This window comes from Vulpes lagopus, chromosome 14, assembly GCF_018345385.1.
Source record: "Vulpes lagopus strain Blue_001 chromosome 14, ASM1834538v1, whole genome shotgun sequence".
NCBI lineage: Eukaryota > Metazoa > Chordata > Mammalia > Carnivora > Canidae > Vulpes > Vulpes lagopus.
The window spans coordinates 7,102,289-7,123,694 of record NC_054837.1 but is presented as its reverse complement, the minus strand read 5'-3'; the positions used below and the strand labels follow the sequence as shown (position 1 = coordinate 7,123,694).

At 50.9% G+C, this 21,406-nt stretch overlaps 1 protein-coding gene across 2 annotated transcripts in view; it reads left to right on the top strand.

Moving 5' to 3' along the window:
* The first annotated feature begins 7,649 nt into the window (after nt 1–7,649).
* Nucleotides 7,650–21,406, top strand: part of RNLS (renalase, FAD dependent amine oxidase) — a 242,966-nt gene continuing 229,209 nt past the window's right edge. The window contains exons 1-4 of one of the 2 annotated variants that reach the window (XM_041728491.1): nt 7,650–7,891; nt 10,644–10,749; nt 11,872–12,014; nt 17,055–17,213. In XM_041728491.1, the coding sequence (XP_041584425.1) occupies nt 7,774–7,891; nt 10,644–10,749; nt 11,872–12,014; nt 17,055–17,213 (526 nt within the window). In that variant the 5' untranslated portion in view covers nt 7,650–7,773. The remainder of the gene's footprint in view (nt 7,892–10,643; nt 10,750–11,871; nt 12,015–17,054; nt 17,214–21,406) is intronic. The other variant, XM_041728490.1, reaches the window with a different exon arrangement.

Genomic DNA, 21,406 nt, shown 5'->3' with positions numbered 1-21,406 from the left:
GAAATTCTTAATGGGCTCACAAAAACCCTCTCCTTTCTTATATACCCAGGCCCAGTGTGGAGGAAACAAGCAGAAATGCCCATCCACCAGTTTCTCCCTGGAAAAGGCCTAAATACATACTTTCTCAGTTGTTGCCTGATGGTCTGGCTTGTATCTGGGCACAGACTATGATCCTTCTCTTTAGGATACTAATGGTTTTGGGATGGTCTCAACTACTGGGAGACACCACAAACAAATAAAGTGGCTTGGGTAATCACAAAGGATATTCAGAAGTATATGCTGGGATTATCAATGAGGTTCATCTCCTATAATGAGAGCACTGTGCCAAGACTAGGAGAGGTAGCTATTTCATCTATTGCACAGAAACCAATAGAGAGAGTCAAGGAAAATGAAGAAACACAGGAAAAAATTCCAAACCAAAGAATGAGATAAAACTCTAGAAACAGATCTTAATGAAATGGGGATAAGTAAGTAACAGTCATTTAAAAAAAAAAAAAAAAACAGTGATAAAGAGATTTCAAAATAAGTCATAAAGATGCTCCCCAAGATCAAGAGGACAATGCATGAACAAAGTGAGAATTTAAACAGACAGGAAATGTTAAAATGTACCAAACATAAATCACATAAAGGAAGAATATAATAATTGAACTGAAATATTCAATAGAGAGTCTCAACAGCAGGCTAGATCAAGTGGAAGGAAAGATTAGGAAAGAGAGGGCGGTGGAATTCATCCAATCAGAGGAGCAAAAAGAAAAAATAATGATAAAGATTTAGGATAGTTTAAGAGTTTATGGGACACGAGCAGGTGGACCAATATACACATTATACAGGCCCCTGAAGAAGAAAGAGAGAAATGGGCAGAAAGCTCATTAAAATAATAATAATAATAATAATAATAATAATAATAATAACTATAAATTTACCTAATCTCGGGAAACAGGCATTCAGATCCAGGCAGCCAATAAAGTCCCCAAAGAGATGAATCCCAAAAGACTCCTACCAAGGCACATTATAATGGAATTGTGATAAGTTGAAGACAAGGAGAGACTCTTAAAACAGTAAGAAAAAACTTGTTATCAATGATGGAATGCCCATAAGACTATCAGGACATTTTTCAGCAGGTCAGGAGAGTGGCAAGAAATATATATTCAAAGTACTGAAGGAAGGAAGGAAGGAAGGAAAAAAAGAAAATCAAACCCTGCCAATCAAGAACATTCAACCCAGCAAAGTTGCCCTTCAAAATTGAAGGGAAGATAGTTTTCCAGATAGTAAAAGCGGAAGGAGTTCATCACTAGATGGGCCTCATGATAAACATTAAAGAGACTTTTTCAAGCTGAAATGAAAGGAAAGGTTACTAAGTGACAGGAAATCGCATGAAACTATAAAACTGATAAGGTAAATATATAGTTAAATCCAGAATACTCTAAAGTTTCATGGTGGTGGGTAAATCTCGAGATTCCTTCTGTAAAGTTAGTAAGGAGCAATTGTGAGAGATATGGTTAGGAAAGGAGAGTCTGCTGGACACAAAGCTTTATACAGACCTATTAGTAAAAATTCCTTTCAGCGGCCGAGAATGTGGAAATTGGCTTCCTTAAAATTACAACTGAGTTACCACTTAGAAAATCTCCATTTAATCATCCATATCCAGTTGGAGGACTCCTGTGCACCCAGTTGGAGGACTCCTGTCCCATGCAATTCTTCATTTCCTTCTGCAACCCCCCCCCCCCCCCCCCCCCCCCCCGTCGTGCTCACCCAGGTTTTGCCTGAAGGCGTCCCAGGTGGAGAGCTACCTCATGCGGAAACGTGTTCCATTTTAAATGTATCTACTTAAAAACATTCCTTAAACATCTTCTTTGAGTTAAATCAGAATCTACTTTCTTATAGTTTTTTTCCATGGACTTCAGTACACTGATACGTCCAATTATTTTTGTCTCTTATGGTCTTTAACCTATTTGAAGATAGTCTTCATGTTTTCCTGAAGTTTTCTCCAGGCTAGAAATCTCTAACCCCCTTACCTATTCAAATAAGGTCATCTCAAGCTTGCTTACCATCTTGGACACTTTTCTTCGGAATGGCATCAGTTTCTGAATGGTTCTCTTAAAACCACTGAACGCAGTTTTCTAAATGATCTGGCCAGTGTACGTAGTGTGAGACCATCCCCTCTCTTGATCTGCACACGCTAATTCACTCTTCATGGCTTAGGTTTAGATCTACTTTTTGTCTCGACAGCTCTCTTCTGCTGTTAACTCATCATGAACTTAAGGCCAAGTAAAATTCTTTTCTTTTTTTTCTTAAATAATCTCAACACAGGGCTCGAACTCACCACCCAGAGTTCAAGACCTGAGCTGAGATCAAGAATCATATATATATATATATATATATATATATATATATATATTTTTTTTTTTTTAAGAATCAGATGTTTAAGTGACTGAGCCATCCCGATGCCTGAGACCGAGTAAAATTCTAAGCCCTTTTTCCCTGATTCTGTAGAATTATTTTCTAGATACAAAGGTAAGTGTTCTAATAACCTTGTCCGTTTTTGTTGCATGATTGAACAAAACTAAATAGTGACGTCTATTGAAATCTCTGAAACTCCTCACCTCACACTAACCCTGTGAGGCTATTCATCTTGATTTGATGCCATCTAAAAACTGCTACGTTTGCCATCAATGATTATCGACGTTATCAGTAACACAGCGAGGACAGACGGAGCTAGGCCTCATAGAGTAGACATCCTTTGCGGACTGGCATGATATTTTCATACTATTACAGTCATATCATAATATTAAAAAAGCACTCTCTGAGATAGTATTTTCAATACTGAAACTGCCCCCACGGAATTACCATCCCGCCTACCCTAGCATAAGCCTGACCCTTGAAAGGCCTGTATACCTTCTAGGAAGACAGCCCCGGGAGCTCTGTTTCTGGGAATTCTAACTCTGATTCTAGTTGCCAGGGTTACTCTGTTGACTCTGACAATGTTTCTGCCCCTTGGTGTGGAGATTCTCGTAACAATACATAAGTAAGCAGGTAAAAAAGCAAGAGAACTTGTAAATGTGATCAACTGACATGCAGAAAACAGAGCAGGTCAGTGCACTAGAGAGTCATGGGGTGGTTGTTTTAAGTCAAGTAGCTTAGAGAAGGCGCCTTTTAGGTGACTTTTAAGTGGGTCTTAAATCAGAAGGAACAACAACAATAACAACAACAAAACAAAACAAAAAAAATGAGAAGGAGCCTGCCTTGCAAAGATCAGGAATAGAAAAAGGAGAAAAGACCAAGGTGGCTAGGAAGAGTAAATATAAACACGTACCTGTCCTGGCAATTTTGCAAACTTACTTTCTTTAGTTGGCTAGTCATTTCCAAATTTCCCAGAAAGATACAGTATCACAGTAACCAACCATGGACCCCAACCCTGCAGTTAGAGCTCTGCTAACCCATTCTGGAGGTTGGGGGTACATGTGAAGGTGGGGGCTATACGGTCCCTACAGACTACGGTAATGAGAAATCACAAGCCGGCATGGCTACCTCTCTATTCAATGGTTGTAACAACCCCAAATTCTATATAACGTTCTATTTTTTAATTTTTATTTACTTTTTTAAAGATTTTATTTATTCATGACAGAGAGAGAGAGAGAGGCAGAGACACAGGCAGAGGGAGATCCCACAGGGAGCCTGATGCGGTACTCGATCCCGGGACCCTGGGGTCACGCCCTGAACCAAGGGCAGATGCTCAACCCCCGAGCCATCGGGGGGCCCCTCTCTACAATGTTCCAAAGAACATACTGTTGATTACACCAGAAAAGGAAAAGGGTGAAGAACTAATGCCAATGAACAGCTCCTGGAAATACAAGTTAAAAAAAGCATTTGCTGAACACTCCAGAACTGCGGGAGTAAAGGTTTACCACCTTTGCTCATGCAGGAGCATCAAATAATTCAGTCAGCACAGGACACCTGACGACTGCCAAGAGAAGTCAGAAACGTAACTTGGGGGGATCCCTGGGTGGCGCAGCGGTTTAGTGCCTGCCTTTGGCCCAGGGCGTGGTCTTGGAGACACGGGATTGAGTCCCATGTCGGGCTCCCTGCATGGAGCCTGCTTCTCCCTCTGCCTGTGTCTCTGCCTCTCTCTCACACATCTCTGTGTTTCTCATGAATAAATAAATAAAATCTTACAAAAAAACAAAAACAAATAGAGAAGCAAGAGTCTTGAAAGTATTGCTAGGTTTTGAAGATTTATCCCTATGGACAACATGAGTGAGGTCTTAGTTTTTTACTCAAGCCATATGGTGGAAAGTATGACATTATTTGAAGATGGGCTAAGATCATCTTAAAATGTATATTGTAAACCCTAAGGAGACCACCAAAAATGTCTTAAGAAGTATAAATAATAAGCCAATAAAGGAGATTAAATGGAATAATAATAAATGCTCAGTTAAACCCAGAGAAGTAAAAAAGAAATAAAGAACATAAGCGCAGGAGTAACTTGGTAGATCTTTATATATATATATATATATATAAACTTATTTATGTATATATATAAATTTACTTTCTATTGGTGTTCAATTTGCCAACATATAGAACAACTTGGTAGATCTTAATCAATAATCACCTTATAGGCAAATGGTCTCAGTACAATGGGTAAAGACAGAGACTGTCAGACTAAATTTTTTTTTGTCAGATTAAATTTTTAAAAAGCAGGACTGAACTGTGTGCTCTGTACAAGAAATTCATGTTAAACACAGATACTTAAGTTAAAAGGGTAGAGCGAAATATACCAAAAGAAGGCTGGACCAATTATGTTAATTTCAAACAAAGTTGAATCAGAAAAAGGAATGCTAAAAAAAAGAAAGAAAAAAAGAAAAATGCTATTATAAAAAGGAAGTTTACATAATGATACAGACTCAATTCTCCAAGATGACACAATAATCCTAAATGCGTGCTCCCTCCAGCTCTCTGTCTCTAAAAAACAAACTGTAACAATTGCTCGAATTTAAGAACACATCCAACAGGTGGTGATTCTGGTCAAAATGCTACGTGCCCACGAGCATGCCCTAAAGCAGGCCCTGTGGATGGTTTCTGGCGGGAGTGGAAGCCGGAGGTTCTGGTGTGCAACTGCACGGCCTTGGGCTTAGGAGACAAAGGACATGAGGCCAAACCCAGAGGACTGACAGTCTAGCAAGAGTGGGAAAAGGGAAGGAATTGAGGAGGACCATGAGGTTTCGGGATTCAGAGATGAGGAAGCAGGAGGCGATGGTGGACGGGAGCAGAACAGACTCAAAACCCAGCGGGTACCTGCGCGGGCCCCCCCTGGAGAGCCGGGCAGGGCCGGGCAAGCCCGCTGAACCCTGATACCGGTTTACGGGGCTGCAGTGGTGGTGGCACAGGGCAGCCAAAGTAGCCCCTCAGGTACCCTTTCTGGACAATTCTGAGATCCTAGAACGTGGCTGGGACACCTCTTAGATGGTCCACGGCTTTCAGGCAGGGACTGAGACGCTTCCAGCTACCAGATCAACTTTACTTTCTTTCCTTTTTTTTTTTTTTCAGCTTTACTTTCTTTCATGACAAATAAATCAATACAGATGGACTTTATCAAATATCTGAAACTAATAGAAAAATAGAAGTGCATCTGCTTCCTCTCATGTTTACCTAACACGGCACGGGCACTCATCTCCGTGTGTATCTACAAAACTCTGGGATTTAAACTCTGGTTTTGTAGCAAGTGTTTGAGCGTCACAAACGAGTCATTTTCTATACATCCGTAAATATCCGAAGGCCTATTTCCCCAGCAGCTTCAGGGAGATGCTCGCACACCCATAATCCGGTCGCTGGAGTCCCTGCACACTGCAGTGTCCCCAGTACCATCGAGGTGGCCACATTTTTACAGAAATGTATCTATTTATTATTTTCTCAAGATCAGAGCAGAGGCCTGGTACGTCTCATTGAAAAGACCCAGTTTCAGGATTCTTGGTGTATTATCAGACGGTACCCCAGTTTGCTCACTATTTGCGTTCTGTCCTGTGCACTTGGCTGTGAGCAAGTATGTATTTCATGGTTTTCTGTTCAGCTCCTTCTTTTATTCTTAGGGGCCTTGTACAGACTCTATGGGATTCATCTGCATTTCCTTCTGGCTCTTTTCCCACATGTTGGGAGCATCGCTCTACCGCCCACTCCATGTAGAGCCACGTCTTCGTGATGGGGACATAAAGGAAAAGTTGTGGCTCCTAAACGTTCTTACTGGCCCCACGGCAGCTTCCCTGCTCCTGCTGGCGGCTGCGCAGGTGCTGGTGGCCGGGGCCCCTGGGCTGCAGCCGGGCGGGCCTGCTCTTTGCCTTCTGGCCTTGCCGCCCCCCTGGGGGCCGTGGGCTCGCGGGGACCCTCCAGGGCGACGCTGCGGTGGAACCGACCCCGGGCCGCGGGGACCCGGCCTCCTCCCTCCCCGCAGCCCTCCCCGCAGCCCGGGGCACAGGCCTGCCCCCAGCGCGGCGCTCTGACCTGGGGGAGGCCGCACCACCTGGGGCCCCACAGGGCCGGGAAGGGGGGCGGCATGACCGGGTCCCCGACCGAGGCCGGCAGCGGGGTCCCCAGGAGCCGGCGCTCCCTCTGCCTCTCTCATGAATAAGTAAAATGTTTAAAAAATATCGCCGCGGCTGTGACACGCAGACATCACTGCACCCACTGCACAGGGGGCGTCGCACAGGGCCCGGCGGGTGGCCGGTGAGCTGCTGTGCTCCCGGAGGGCGGAGCTGCGCCCCGGCCTCCTCCCTGCACGCCCCGGGCTGGCCCCGCCTCCCGGGTCCCCGCCCCCTCCCCCTCCCGGGCCCCCGCCCCTCCCCCTCCCGGGCCCCCGCCCCTCCCCCTCCCGGGCCCCCGCCCCTCCCCCTCCCGGGCCCCCGCCCCTCCCCCTCCCGGGCCCGCCTCCCCACCCCTTCCCCCAGGTCCCCCCGCCCCGCCCCGCCCCGCCCCTCCCGGCCCCGCCACCCTCCCGGGCCCCTCCTCACCCCTCCCCTCCCCCATCCTCCCGCCCCTCCGGCCCCCTTTCGAGGTTCCCCCCGCCCTTCCCCTCTCCTCCCGGGCCTCGCCCTCCCTCCCCAATCTCCCGCCCCTCCGACCCCGTTTCCAGGGCCCCCCTCCCCTCCTCCTCCCAGGCCCCGCTCTTCCCGCCTCTCCCCCTCCTGGGCCCTCCCCTTCCCTTCCCCCTCCCCGCCTCTCGCCGTCCCAGTCACTCCCGGGCACCTCCGGCCCCTCCCGCTCCTTCCCCCAGGCCCCGCCTCCCCCGCCCCTCCCCTCCCCTCCCGGGCCCCTCCTCACCCCTCCCCTCCCCCATCCTCCCGCCCCTCCGGCCCCCTTTCGAGGTTCCCCCCGCCCTTCCCCTCCCCTCCCGGGCCTCGCCCTCCCTCCCCAATCTCCCGCCCCTCCGACCCCGTTTCCAGGGCCCCCCTCCCCTCCTCCTCCCAGGCCCCGCTCTTCCCGCCTCTCCCCCTCCTGGGCCCTCCCCTTCCCTTCCCCCTCCCCGCCTCTCGCCGTCCCAGTCACTCCCGGGCACCTCCGGCCCCTCCCGCTCCTCCCCCCAGGCCCCGCCTCCCCCGCCCCTCCCCTCCCCTCCCGGGCCCCTCCTCCCCCTCCCCTCCCCTATCCTCCCGCCGCTCCGGCCCCCTTTCCAGGTCCCGCCCCGCCCCTCCCCTCCCGGCCCCTCCTTTCCCTCCTCCCTTCCCCCCTCCCCCCTGCAGGCCGGCCGCCGGGACCGCGGGGTTGGGGGGGCCTGGAGCGGAGGCCATGGCGCGGGCGCTGGTGGTGGGTGCGGGGCTGACGGGAGGCGTGTGCGCCGCGCTGCTCGGGAGGGAGACGCCGCGGCCCGCGCACCTGACGGTGTGGGAGGAGGCAGCGGCCCCAGGTGGGTGGCCGGCGGCGCGGGGGGCGGGGAGGGCGAGCACCACGTCCACGCCGCCCGCGTCCCCCGGAGCCGCATGCGCCGTGCGCGCCCGCCCGGTGACCCGAGCCTCGGACGGGCGGGAGGGGGATGGGGGGAGGGGGAGGGGGAGGCGGTCCCCGGGGCGGCGGGAGTGGGAGGAGCCCCGGGTGGGGGCAGCGGGGGGCGGGGGGAGGAGCGGGAGGAGCAGGGGGGGCCCCGGTGGAGGAGGAGCCCTGGGCGGGGTGGGGGAGGAGTGTGGAGGAGAGGGGTGCTGGAGGAAAGGAAGGGGGTGGAGGAGGAGGAGCGGGAGGAGCCAGGGCAGGAGGAGCAGGGGGAGTGGGAGGAGCCCCGCGGGGTCGGGGAGGAGCCCCGGGATGGGGGAGGGGGTGCGGAGGAGCCCCGCGGGGTCGGGGAGGAGCCCCGGGAGGGGGGAGGGGGTGCGGAGGAGCCCCGCGGGGTCGGGGAGGAGCCCCGGGATGGAGGAGGGGGTGCGGAGGAGCCCCGCGGGGTCGGGGAGGAGCCCCGGGCAGGAGGATGGGGTGCGGAGGAGCCCCGCGGGGTCGGGGAGGAGCCCCGGGATGGAGGAGGGGGTGCGGAGGAGCCCCGCGGGGTCGGGGAGGAGCCCCGGGATGGAGGAGGGGGTGCGGAGGAGCCCCGCGGGGTCGGGGAGGAGCCCCGGGCGGGAGGAGGGGGTGCGGAGGAGCCCCGCGGGGTCGGGGAGGAGCCCCGGGCGGGAGGAGGGGGTGCGGAGGAGCCCCGCGGGGTCGGGGAGGAGCCCCAGGCGGGAGGAGGGGGTGCGGAGGAGCCCCGCGGGGTCGGGGAGGAGCCCCAGGCGGGAGGAGGGGGTGCGGAGGAGCCCCGCGGGGTCGGGGAGGAGCCCCGGGCGGGAGGATGGGGTGCGGAGGAGCCCCGCGGGGTCGGGGAGGAGCCCCGGGATGGGGGAGGGGGTGCGGAGGAGCCCCGCGGGGTCGGGGAGGAGCCCCGGGATGGAGGAGGGGGTGCGGAGGAGCCCCGCGGGGTCGGGGAGGAGCCCCGGGCAGGAGGATGGGGTGCGGAGGAGCCCCGCGGGGTCGGGGAGGAGCCCCGGGATGGAGGAGGGGGTGCGGAGGAGCCCCGCGGGGTCGGGGAGGAGCCCCAGGCGGGAGGAGGGGGTGCGGAGGAGCCCCGCGGGGTCGGGGAGGAGCCCCGGGCGGGAGGATGGGGTGCGGAGGAGCCCCGCGGGGTCGGGGAGGAGCCCCGGGATGGAGGAGGGGGTGCGGAGGAGCCCCGCGGGGTCGGGGAGGAGCCCCGGGCAGGAGGATGGGGTGCGGAGGAGCCCCCCGGGGTCGGGGAGGAGCCCCGGGCGGGAAGAGGGGGTGCGGAGGAGCCCCCCGGGGTCGGGGAGGAGCCCCGGGCGGGAGGAGGGGGTGCGGAGGAGCCCCGCGGGGTCGGGGAGGAGCCCCGGGATGGGGGAGGGGGTGCGGAGGAGCCCCGCGGGGTCGGGGAGGAGCCCCGGGATGGGGGAGGGGGTGCGGAGGAGCCCCGCGGGGTCGGGGAGGAGCCCCGGGCAGGAGGATGGGGTGCGGAGGAGCCCCGCGGGGTCGGGGAGGAGCCCCGGGCGGGAGGAGGGGGTGCGGAGGAGCCCCGCGGGGTCGGGGAGGAGCCCCGGGCGGGAGGAGGGGGTGCGGAGGAGCCCCCCGGGGTCGGGGAGGAGCCCCGGGCGGGAAGAGGGGGTGCGGAGGAGCCCCCCGGGGTCGGGGAGGAGCCCCGGGCGGGAGGAGGGGGTGCGGAGGAGCCCCCCGGGGTCGGGGAGGAGCCCCGGGCGGGAAGAGGGGGTGCGGAGGAGCCCCCCGGGGTCGGGGAGGAGCCCCGGGATGGGGGAGGGGGTGCGGAGGAGCCCCCCGGGGTCGGGGAGGAGCCCCGGGCGGGAAGAGGGGGTGCGGAGGAGCCCCCCGGGGTCGGGGAGGAGCCCCGGGCGGGAGGAGGGGGTGCGGAGGAGCCCCGCGGGGTCGGGGAGGAGCCCCGGGATGGGGGAGGGGGTGCGGAGGAGCCCCGCGGGGTCGGGGAGGAGCCCCGGGCAGGAGGATGGGGTGCGGAGGAGCCCCGCGGGGTCGGGGAGGAGCCCCGTGTGGGAGGAGGGGGTGCGGAGGAGCCCCCCGGGGTCGGGGAGGAGCCCCGGGCGGGAGGAGGGGGTGCGGAGGAGCCCCCCGGGGTCGGGGAGGAGCCCCGGGCGGGAAGAGGGGGTGTGGAGGAGCCCCCCGGGGTCGGGGAGGAGCCCCGGGCGGGAGGAGGGGGTGCGGAGGAGCCCCGCGGGGTCGGGGAGGAGTCCCAGGCCGGAGGAGGGGGTGCGGAGGAGCCCCGCGGGGTCCGTCTGCCGGGTGTGCGGGGCGTGCACCTTGCCAGGACCCCAGCACCCTGGGCCGGGCCTTCCCTGGGTCTGGTTTACAGGATCCCCTTTCTCAGGAGGGTGGATCGCAGGCACGCACGGGGGTGGGGGTCGGGGGTGGAGGGGCCGGTTCCCAGCTCTTGGGGCCTTTCCCGGGGCAGCGGGTCCTGCTGGTTCAGTGCGTGACATGGGCCAGGCCCCCTGCTGCCCTCTTTACCGCACGACCTAAGGGTCGTAGAGGACCAAGCATAAAACTAAGAGAGGAAAACCCCACTAAAGCCCTTTTAAAGAATGCAGCTGCGAAGTAAGCTGTGTGGCCCGCAGGGAAGGGACAGGTGAGGCGCTGAGCGGTCCTGTCCCTTCCTGCAGGGGGGAGAATGTGCACGGCCTGCAGCCCGCACGCCCCCGGGAGCACCGTGGACCTGGGGGCACAGTACATCACCCGCTCGCCCCAGCGGGCCGGGCTGCACGGACGGTGAGTGAGCAGGGCCGGGGGTGCCCCTCTGGGGTGGGGTGCATGGGAAGGCCTGGTTTTGCTCCTGCAATGCAGAGAAGCTACAGTGCAGCTGAGGACCCTCTACAGGTGATCCTGACGCGGTGGGGAGCTGCAGGCCAGGCCTCCTCCGGCGGGGGGCTATGGGGTGGCAGGCCGGGGGTGTGGGCCACCCCCATGAACATGCTGGGGACCCAGAGGACAGCTCCCCAGGGAGTGGCGTCGGGGCAAGGCTGCCTCCACCGAATTCACAATGACCCTTCTGCCTACTGTCCTATCTACACTGACTTAGACTTTGAGATACACAAAGAAATAGGCCTTCAGCTGTCAACGAGAGATGTTTGGATTCACAAAATATTTATTTTTCACCTGAGTTATGGTTTATTACTCTTTTTTTAAAAAGATTCTTTTTTTAAAAATTTATTTATTTATTTATTTATTTATTTATTTATTTATTTATTTATTTATTTATTTATGATAGACACACACAGAGAGAGAGAGAGAGAGGCAGAGACACAGGCAGAGGGAGAAGCAGGCTCCATGCACTGGGAGCCCGACGTGGGATTCGATCCCGGGTCTCTAGGATCAGGCCCTGGGCTGAAGGTGCACTAAACGGCTGAGCCACCCAGGGATCCCCTATTTTTTTTTGAAGGAAGCCCAGTGCCCACCGTGGGGCTTGCACACCCGATCCAAGACCGAGAGTCGGTCCTCTGCAGACTGAGCCACCTAGGGGCCCCTGAATTATGTTTCATTGACACAAAACATATACAGAGTTGATCCTATGAAGATTTCTAGCTTCTTTTTAAATTATTATTATTATTTTTTAAGGTTTTATTCATTTATTCACAAGAGAGACAGAGAGAGAGAGAGAGGCAGAGACACAGGCAGAGGAGAAGCAGGCTCCATGCAGGGAGCCCGACGTAAGACTCAATCCCAGGACTCCAGGATCACACCCTGGGCCGAAGGCAGGCTCTAAACCGCTGAGCCGCCCAGGGATCCCCAAAGATTTCTAGTTATTAGTTAAAATGAATTCTTGGAAGAGAATATAGTATTTTTCAGCTGACTGTGGTGTTTGATTATTTCCCTTGTATTGATCTATTTCAGGTTTTATGACGAACTGCTGGCTCTTGGCCTTTTGAAGCCTCTGACGTCTCCTATCGAAGGGATGGTGGTGAAGGAAGGAGAGTGTAATTTTGTGGCACCTCAAGGAGTTTCTTCAATTATTAAGCATTACTTGAAAGAATCAGGTGGGGATAGGATTTTCTCTGCTTTCTTTTAAAATTAGCATTTGAAGATAAAAGCTATATACACAATTAAGTGTTAATGCTATAAAGAAAGTTGTGAGATAGATGCTCTCCTCTTCACTACTCAACAGCTAATTTTCTTTTCCTAAAGTAATCCCTAATAATAGTTTCCAGTGTACGCTTCTAGGAAAGTGTTTTTGCCTCTGTCTGTTGACTTACATGGCTGTCTCTATTTATTCACGTGTATTTATATTTATTCTTTTTAAGTATACAAATAGGATTATTATTATTATAGACCTTTCTACACCTTGTTTGATCTGTTAATAATAAATCAGTCACACACACGCCCATTATCTATGTGTCTGCCCCCTGTTGGTTCTGTTTCTCTGGAGAATCCTAATACATCATCATAGACTAAATCATATCTTAGGTCTATTTTCATATCAGGAAATTGAGTATGCTTCATGCTTTTCAGTGCCTGTTCAATATCACATTATATATTTATAAATAAATGCATTGTTTATTTAGGTATTAAGTTTCTGGTGAATATTTAGGCTGGGAGGGCGGTGAGGGGTTGTTTTGCTAATGCCAGTATTGCTACCTGGTCTAACCCTGCCGCGTATGCATATCTGTACCCCAATTTCTAACAGGACAATAGCTGTGTTGAATGGTAAATGTGAATTTTTAGTTATACCAGGTAGTGTCATCTGTTCCTCTTAACAAATATCTCATCATCAACAGTGAATGAGGAGCTGCCTGGGTGGCTCGGTCAGTTAAGCATCAGACTCTTGGTTTCCGCTCAGGTCACGATCTCAGGTTCTGAGATTGAGCCTCACCTCAGGCTCTGTGCTCAGCCGGGGGTCTCTCCCTCTGCCCCTCCCACTCGTGTTCTCTTTCTCTAAAATAAATAAATCTTTTTTTTTAGGCATTTTTTTTAAAAAGATTTTATTTTTTTATTCATGATAGTCACACACAGAGAGAGAGAGAGAGAGAGGCAGAGACACAGGCAGAGGGAGAAGCAGGCTCCATGCAGGGAACCCGACATGGGATTCGATCCCGGGTCTCCAGGATCGCGCCCTGGGCCAAAGCAGGCGCCAAACCGCTACGCCACCCAGGAATCCCTAAAATAAATAAATCTTAAAAAAAAATTAAAAAGCAGTGAATGAGAATTTCTCCTTCTGTAGGTCTTGATATTATGGAGATTTTTAATTTTTGCCAGTGTGATAAGTTAAAGCAGCTGTCTTTTTGTGTTTTGACATTTATACTTATATTTACATAATCATGAGTGAGTTCATGCCTCCTTTTTAAGGCAGCTCTTTTCATCTTTTGTGTGTGTGTGTGTGAATTTCTTATTTATAACCTTTGCCCATTTTTTATTAGGATTTTCATTTGTTCTTTATTTTATGAATGTTTTGAAAATGATCTTTTTTTTTTTAAAAAAAAGATGATAAATGATCGTGGATGATAGATGATTTTTTTCTTTTTTTTTTTTTAAGATTTTATTTATTTATTCATGAGAGACACACACACACACACAGGCAGAGACCCAGGCAGAGGGAGAAGCAGGCTCCATGCAGGAGCCCGACGTGGGACTCGAACCTGGGACCCCAGGATCACACCCTGGGCCGGAGGCAGGCACTAAACCGCTGAGCCACCCGAGGATCCCAATAGATGATTTTTTTCAAGCAAAAGAAGGTTTCTTGATGAATCATAATTAAGTTGTCCAGTTCAAGATCATTGATGAGAGGTGCTTAGAATTTTTGTTACATAAGCTATTTCTAGAATAATTACTATTTTGAACTTCTTCATCAAATACTACTTATTGAGGACCCCAAGAATCCCTGATCTCAGGCAAGGGAGAGGTCAATGAGATTGAACACACAACATGAGAACATGTGGTAAATGTAAATAGCATTCTGGTTTAAACCATTTCTCAATCTAGGATTCAGCCTATAATGGTGTATTACTCAGGATTTTCCAGAGAAAAGAGCCAATAGGAGATTGATATAATAGGACATGTGTGTGTACATATTTTAATAGGATATATACATATATACATGATTTATTATAAAGAATTGGCTCGTGGTTATGGGCGTTGGCAGGTGTCAAGATCTGCAGGATGAGTCGGCAGGCTGGGGACCCAGGAGAGTGTGAAGGCTAGCGGGCTCCAGATCCCGGAAGAGCTGATTTTTCAATTCAAATCTGAATACAGGGGGGAATAAAACCCCCCAAAACTTGTCCCAGTTTAAGGCTGTCAGGAAGATTTCCTCACTTTGGGGAGGGTTATTCTTTTTGTTTTTTTTTTTTTTTTTTAAATTTTTTTTTTTATTATTTATTTATGATAGTCATACAGAGAGAGAGAGAGAGAGAGGCAGAGACACAGGCAGAGGGAGAAGCAGGCTCCATGCACCGGGAGCCTGACGTGGGATTCGATCCCGGGTCTCCAGGATCGCGCCCTGGGCCAAAGGCAGGCGCCAAACCGCTGCGCCACCCAGGGATCCCGGGTTATTCTTTTTGTTTTGTTCAAGCCATTGGCGGATTGGGTAAGACCCATCTACATTAGATAGAGTAGGTAATCTGTACTCAGTCCACCAATTTAAATTTTACTCTTATCCAAAATCACCCTCAAAAACAGACCCAGAATAATGTTCGACCAAATATTTGGGGACTCCATAACCCAGTCAAATTAATGCATGCGATTAACTGTTACAGAATGTGATACTGTTGGATAATCTTGTGGAGTGTCACCATCGGCTTCATGCATTGCCACCAGGTAGCTTTTTAAAAATCTCATTTCCATCATGATTCGGCCCAATTTAGGTGGCATGTTTACTGAAATCCTCAAGCACCTCCTGACTGTATCACGGATCTGTCCACGCACGCACACATCCACTCAGTAACCACTTACAGGGTACTTAGGACACGCCAGACGCGGTGTTAGGTACCAGTGAAACAAGAACCGAAGGCAGCTGACAGAGGGCAGCTTGCCCTCTCACAGCTGGTGTTCTGGCTGGGGGACTGTCCTGGAATACACGGTACCTACGTCCTCCTTTTGGCAGGCGTTTGGAAGAATATATGTTTTATCTTCCAGTTTTGCTTTGGAAGCTCTTGGAAAAAGAGCTCATATTTAATTATTTGTGGCTCACAGAATTTAACAGTAGCCTGTAGCCTGTACCTGGTAGGTAGGTATGGTGATAGATTTCCGTATCTGCATCCATCTCTATCATCTATCTATCTATCTACATGTGTATGTTGGATGTGTTCCTAAGTATATTTAAAAGAGCTATATAAGGTGATTATCACTTTTAATTTGACCAATTCTTAGTAAAAACCTGTTTATAGATTTTCAATTTAAAAAAAAAATTAAGAGAGACTGTGAGAGCACAAGAAGGGAAGCAGCAGAGGGAGAGGGAGAAGCAGGACCCCCCCCCCTCCACAGCAGGGACTCGATCCCAGGACCCCGGGATCATGAGCTGAACCTAAGGCAGACGCTCAACCACTGAGCTATCCAGGTGCCCCTGTATTTTCAATTAGTATAGTCTCTTGAGACAATGATTTTGTAGATCTTTTATGACTCTGTAAAGCATTATTCACTTCAAAAAAAGTAATTCTTTTGAAAAAGTTGCATATTACTGGTACAAAGTTTGGAAAATAAAAATAGCAGGAAAAATGTCCAGTAAGTCCATTTTGTGGACTCCTTTCTGCTTTTTTTTTTTTAAATGAATTTTTACATAATTGAGTTCCAGGTCTATAAAATCTATATAATATAAATGTAATTATAAATAATATATGTAATATTTAATAAAAATAAAATACAAATATCAAAAACATAGACTGTTCTAATATTAGCTTTGTAATACTTCGAGAGTCTTTTGCCCTCTCTACCCACATCTGTTGTTACAGGATTTATAGACCTCATTTATACTATTTAAAATTTTACAATTATATCCTTTTAAACTCCTGTAAAGCTTTCTCTCCACAAAAGTGGTTTAGTGTTTTCACAACAGAAGTGAGAGAAATTTTGGAATCACAATGACCTGGACTCAAATGAATGTACTGTCACCCCTTCCTGGGTGTATAATAGGAAAGTTTAAAAATCTATTCCCTGGGGGTGCCTGGGTGCCTCAGTCGGTGAAGCATCTGCCTTCAGCTCAGGTCCTGACCCCAGGGTCCCGGGATTGAGTCCCTGGTCGGGCTCCCTGCTCAGCGGGGCGTTTGCTTCTCCTCACCCTGCTTGTGCTGTCAAATAAATAAATAAAATCTTAAAAAAATCAAAATTAAATAAAAATCTATACCCTGGTTCTTTCATGGGAAAAAAATGAGGATGATAACAGTGCCCACTGCAAAGTTTTATCATGAGGACAGTGGGGCACAGTGCATCCGTGTCAGTCCAGCAGGTAACGGGCAGGTACGGAGCAGTCTCCCCATCAATGTTGGTTTAAAAAGTAACCTCCTTGAACGAGGCTGACTTTTGTAGGTCCCCAGTGCCCAAGAACCCAAGAGGGATGAGACTACTCAAAATACCTTGGTGATGAAGAAGAGGAAGTGCAACGGGAGGACACTTGACTGTATTTCTCTTAATTCCAGTTCTTAGTAAAGGTGGTTGATCCGCCAACGAGGGCTTGGGTCTCTGCACCTTTCTCAGGCTTAAAGGGACTAGTCCTGCTCGTGCAGCCGGGACTAGGACCGTTGACACCTTCACTAGGGTGCTTACCTGCCTTACGAAGATCATGAGCTTTAGTGGGGTGGATGTGGGGCCACATCAGGGAGCGACATCTCTGAATCTGACCCCTTGTTTGTGAGATCCACTGGCGCCAGGGGTCTGCGTGCTCACGGGGGCCGCGCAGGTGTGGCTGCTCCGTGAAGCGTGGCAGGCGTTCCTAGCAGTGGTGGCCGCGGGGGATGACGTCCGGGGGTGCTGGCAGGAGGGGGAGCAGCAGAGACGTCACTCTTTAACTCACCTGGAAGGATCCAGCTTGCGCCTCTTTCTGGTCGTTCACATGGAAACCCAGTGATGTGAACGTGACTTTGCTTTTGGAACAGGTGCCGACGTCTGCTTCGGACACCGCGTGACGCGGGTCGACCTGCGAGATGACAGGTGGGAGGTGTCCACGGAAACGGGTCACCCTGAGCGGTTTGACCTTGTCGTCTTCACGATGCCGGCTCCTCGGATCCTGCAGCTACAAGGGGACGTGGCCAACTGTAAGTCCCTGCGCGAATGTGGCGCAGCACACAGGGTGTCACGGGTTCCAGCGATTTGCACGTCTCAAACACTGATCCTGGGGCCCTGTTCACCATCTGAGTGAAGGTCACACTGACCCCATAGCATTTCTTTTAACCGGTTCAGATTGGACGTTTTTCTTACTTCCTTGCCTTTATAGAAGCCAGCATCTGGGATGGACATGCAGGCGCGTGGCCCGAAGGAAGGGCTGTCCCCGTGGCCATCCTGGAAACAGGGAGGTTTCCCTGACACGAGGACCGATCACGTCCACCTCTGGCGCGTCTCATCCCCATTGTTCGTGCGCGGCTCTTGGGTGCTTGCTCTTAGGATTTGTTGGAGCACCTTTTCCCTTTTTAAATCTCACTTTACTCTTTTTTTTAAAAAAATATTTTATGTATGTGTTTATCTGAGAGAGAGCAAGCAGGGGAGGAGAGGGACAAGTAGATGCCATGCTGACCACAGGGCCCCACTTGAGGATCGATCTCATGGCCCCGAGATCATGACCTGAGTCGAATCCACAGCCCGACGCTTGACTCACAGAGCCTGCCAGGCGCCGTGGCCAGAGTCACTCTGTAGCAGGGCCACGTACTGCCCTGGAGTCTGTGATCGTCGGGTCGCCGTGCAAATGGTACACAGCACGCTGCAACACTTACTTCCAAAATAGCTTTCGCTCCCTGTGTCCAGTTGTGTGATAAGTTATATTTTCCCATTTTTATTATTGTTATTATTATTTTTATTTTATTTATTTCCCATTTTTACACACTAATAAATATTTATAAAATAAATACTAATAAATATTTATTTATATTTATAAATATAAATATTTATATTATATTTAATATTATATTATATTCATATATAACATTATATTCATATTATAATATTTATAATAAGTATTATAAATACTTATAATAAATATTTAATATTTATTAAATATATTAAAATAAATATATAAAATACATATTTATAATATATTATTATATAATATATTATTAATAATATAAAATATTTTAAAATATTTATTACTTACTTTATTTCCCTTTTTTTTTTTATATATATATATTTTTTTATTTATTTATGATAGTCACACACACAGAGAGAGAGAGAGGCAGAGACACAGGCAGAGGGAGAAGCAGGCTCCATGCACCGGGAGCCCGACGTGGGATTCGATCCCAGCTCTCCAGGATCGCGCCCTGGGCCAAAGGCAGGCGCTAAACCGCTGCGCCACCCAGGGATCCCTTTATTTCCCATTTTTAAAAGCTACGTGGTTTTGTGTGTAAAGAGAGGCCCCTTAACGTTGCGCTGCGAAGGTAGTTCTCAGTTACCTGTATTATCAGTGACCCATGAAACATAGAATCAATGATGTCTCGGGCACGGACTGACCCAAGATATTTGAGGCTCCCCTAATTAATGACTTTGTTTAGATCTTCTGTATCCATAGTTTTTTGCATATTTGAACTGTGCTGGGTTGAGAGATCACTGTAATTCTATTTTATTTCTGTTTTTCCTGGGGCCGTTATTAATACATTTTTTTTGCAGTGTTTGTTCCGTGACGTTTTGATCCCGCGGTCCTAGATTCACACTGCATCTTCATTGCAGTTCACACTCTTTCACTTAAAAAAAGTTCTCTCGGGGATCCCTGGGTGGCTCAGCGGTTAAGCATCTGCCTTCGGCCCAGGGCGTCATCCTGGAGTCCCAGGATCGAGTCCCATGTCGGGCTCCCTGTGTGGAGCCTGCTTCTCCCTCTGCCTCTCTCTCTCTCTCTCCCCCTCTCCGTGTCTCCCATGGATGAATATATAAATAAAATCTAAAAAAAAATTAAAAAAAAAAAAAGGTTTCTCCTGGGGCGTCTGAGCTCTGTTTGGCCTTCACGTTGACCTTGACCGGTAAATGAGATGCTCGTTCTTTTATTTGCATTTGTCCGGTTCAACCTTTTTACTTTTAACCTTTCAGAGATACTTTATTTGTAAGCGCCTCTTTCACTTTGTTCATCTTCGAGTCTTGTAGTCCCATGAAGACATATATGTGCCTTATTGTTCGTTTTTTTATGGGGCACGTTGTCCATTTGTGACTTTCTGCTCACCTTCGGCATGTCCTTCTGCTTCTATACCTACTTGGAGGTTCTGCTTCTGTCCCACGTGCTGTGACCTCAGAGTATCTCAGGAGCCCCCTTCCCTCATCTGCCGTCTTCGTCTTGACTCACTCCCACTTTGGTCTCTGCGGTCTTCGTACTTCTGTTCCCGGCCTTCCCGGCTGGTTTTCCAGAGCATTCCTTTGACTCCCTTCCTTGGGCTCAGGCTTCGAAGGGGTCATATGGCCCTTTCCCTGTTTTCAGGCCATCACCTCAATATTTGTTGAACTAATCTGCTTACGGCCAAATTTTTCTGACACGTATGTTCCATCAGCATATTTGTTAGTTATGTCACATTCTCTGTCTTCATTATTTTGTCAGCATTGGTCCCTCTCTGATTACTGCCCATCATTCCACGGCGCCGTTTCTGTCGACTTCGTGAAGAATAATGCTGTCGAGGAAGGCCAGGCATTTCAGTAAAAGTACGTCGCTAGTGATCGTAATGACTGGGTGCTAGTGATGATTAATATAATAATCTAATTTTTTGAAGATTTTATTTATTTATTCATGAGAGAGGCAGAGACACAGGCAGAGGGAGAAGCAGGCTCCCTGCAGGGACCCCGATGCGGGACTCGATCCCAGGACCCCGGGGTCACGGTCTGAGCCGAAGGCACATGCTCCACCACTGAGCCACCCAGGCGTCCCTATAATAATATTTTTGTTCACATGGAAAGATTTCACAATATTTTTATATTAGGAAAGGTACGTAGATGCATCTGTATTTCTTTTCCATCTACCAAAAATAGTTTCACAGAAACATAGTCACGTTGTTATTGCTTGAAGATGATTTTCATGTTCTCCCTTACAGTTTTTTGAGTAGTTCCGACTTTAAAAATAAGGAGAGTTTACTTTTACCCTAAAAAATGGTAATGTTGACGCAATTTAAAAAATATACCACGCTGAAAAGCAAATAGAACGTTTTTCCTTTTCCTTGGTGTCGGAGGAGCACGGTGGGCCGCGTAGGCTGCTGCTGCGGGAGCCGTTTAGGAATGATGGACGTGCTGCGCGCGGCTGAGGGGGGGCCGTGGGGCTTTGTATCAGCTCAATTCAGAATTGGACCCCAGGCAGATAATCCTGCTGGGTTCATTGTTCTGAAAGAAGCCACCCCGGCTGCAAAGGGTACACACACGGTGTCTGGTGATGACCACCTACGGGGCCGAATCAAAGGGCATAGTTATTTATCTGCTGTTTGTTTTTGAGAGAGAGAGGGAGAGCGAGTGCGCAGAGGGGCAGGGCGGGGGGGAGGAAGTCCTAGGCAGACCCCACCCAGTGCACAGCCTGGCACGGGCCCGGTCCTGGACCCCGACATCAGGACCCGAGCTGCACTCAGAGTCGGACGCTCAACCCCGGAGCCCCGGGAGCCGCTGAAACACCGGATCAAGAACACCGAAGTGTTCTTGAAGTCGCAAACCTCAACGCTGAGTGCAGCGCGGAGACCGCCGTGTCTCTCTCCGGGGTCCCAGCGCCATCCAGACCCCTAGGTGACTGTCCCAGGGCAGGTCACCAGCACCGCCTGGGAGGAGGCCCTCGGTCTGCACGGCCTTGTGCTGCCACCTGGTGGCCCTCTGGGACTGCGGCTCCCTCCGGCCTTGGGAGCTGGGCCTGGGACCCTGAGGATGGGCGCAGCACGGAGCAGGAGCACGCGGGGGCTTGGGACCCCGGGGAGGAGCGCTGGGCCCGGGGCACTGGCCTCGCCTTGGCTCCCTGTGTGGCCTTCCTATCTGCTCCCCGCACCTTGAGCCTCGCCCGTCCTCTTGCGTCGATGCACGTACCATCCGTTACGGGAAGGGCCTCCCTGTTGAATACATGGTCTGGGGTTCCCCTGACCCGCCACCCTCTCCTTAGTTTGCCTTTTTTTAAAATAATAAATTTATCTTTTTATTGGTGTTAAATTTGCCAACATACAGAATAACACCCAGTGCTCATCCCGTCAAGTGCCCCCCTCAGTGCCTGTCACCCATTCCCCTCCAACACCCGCCCTCCTCCCCTTCCACCACCCGTAGTTCGTTTCCAAGAGTTAGGAGTCTCCCATGTTCTGTCTCC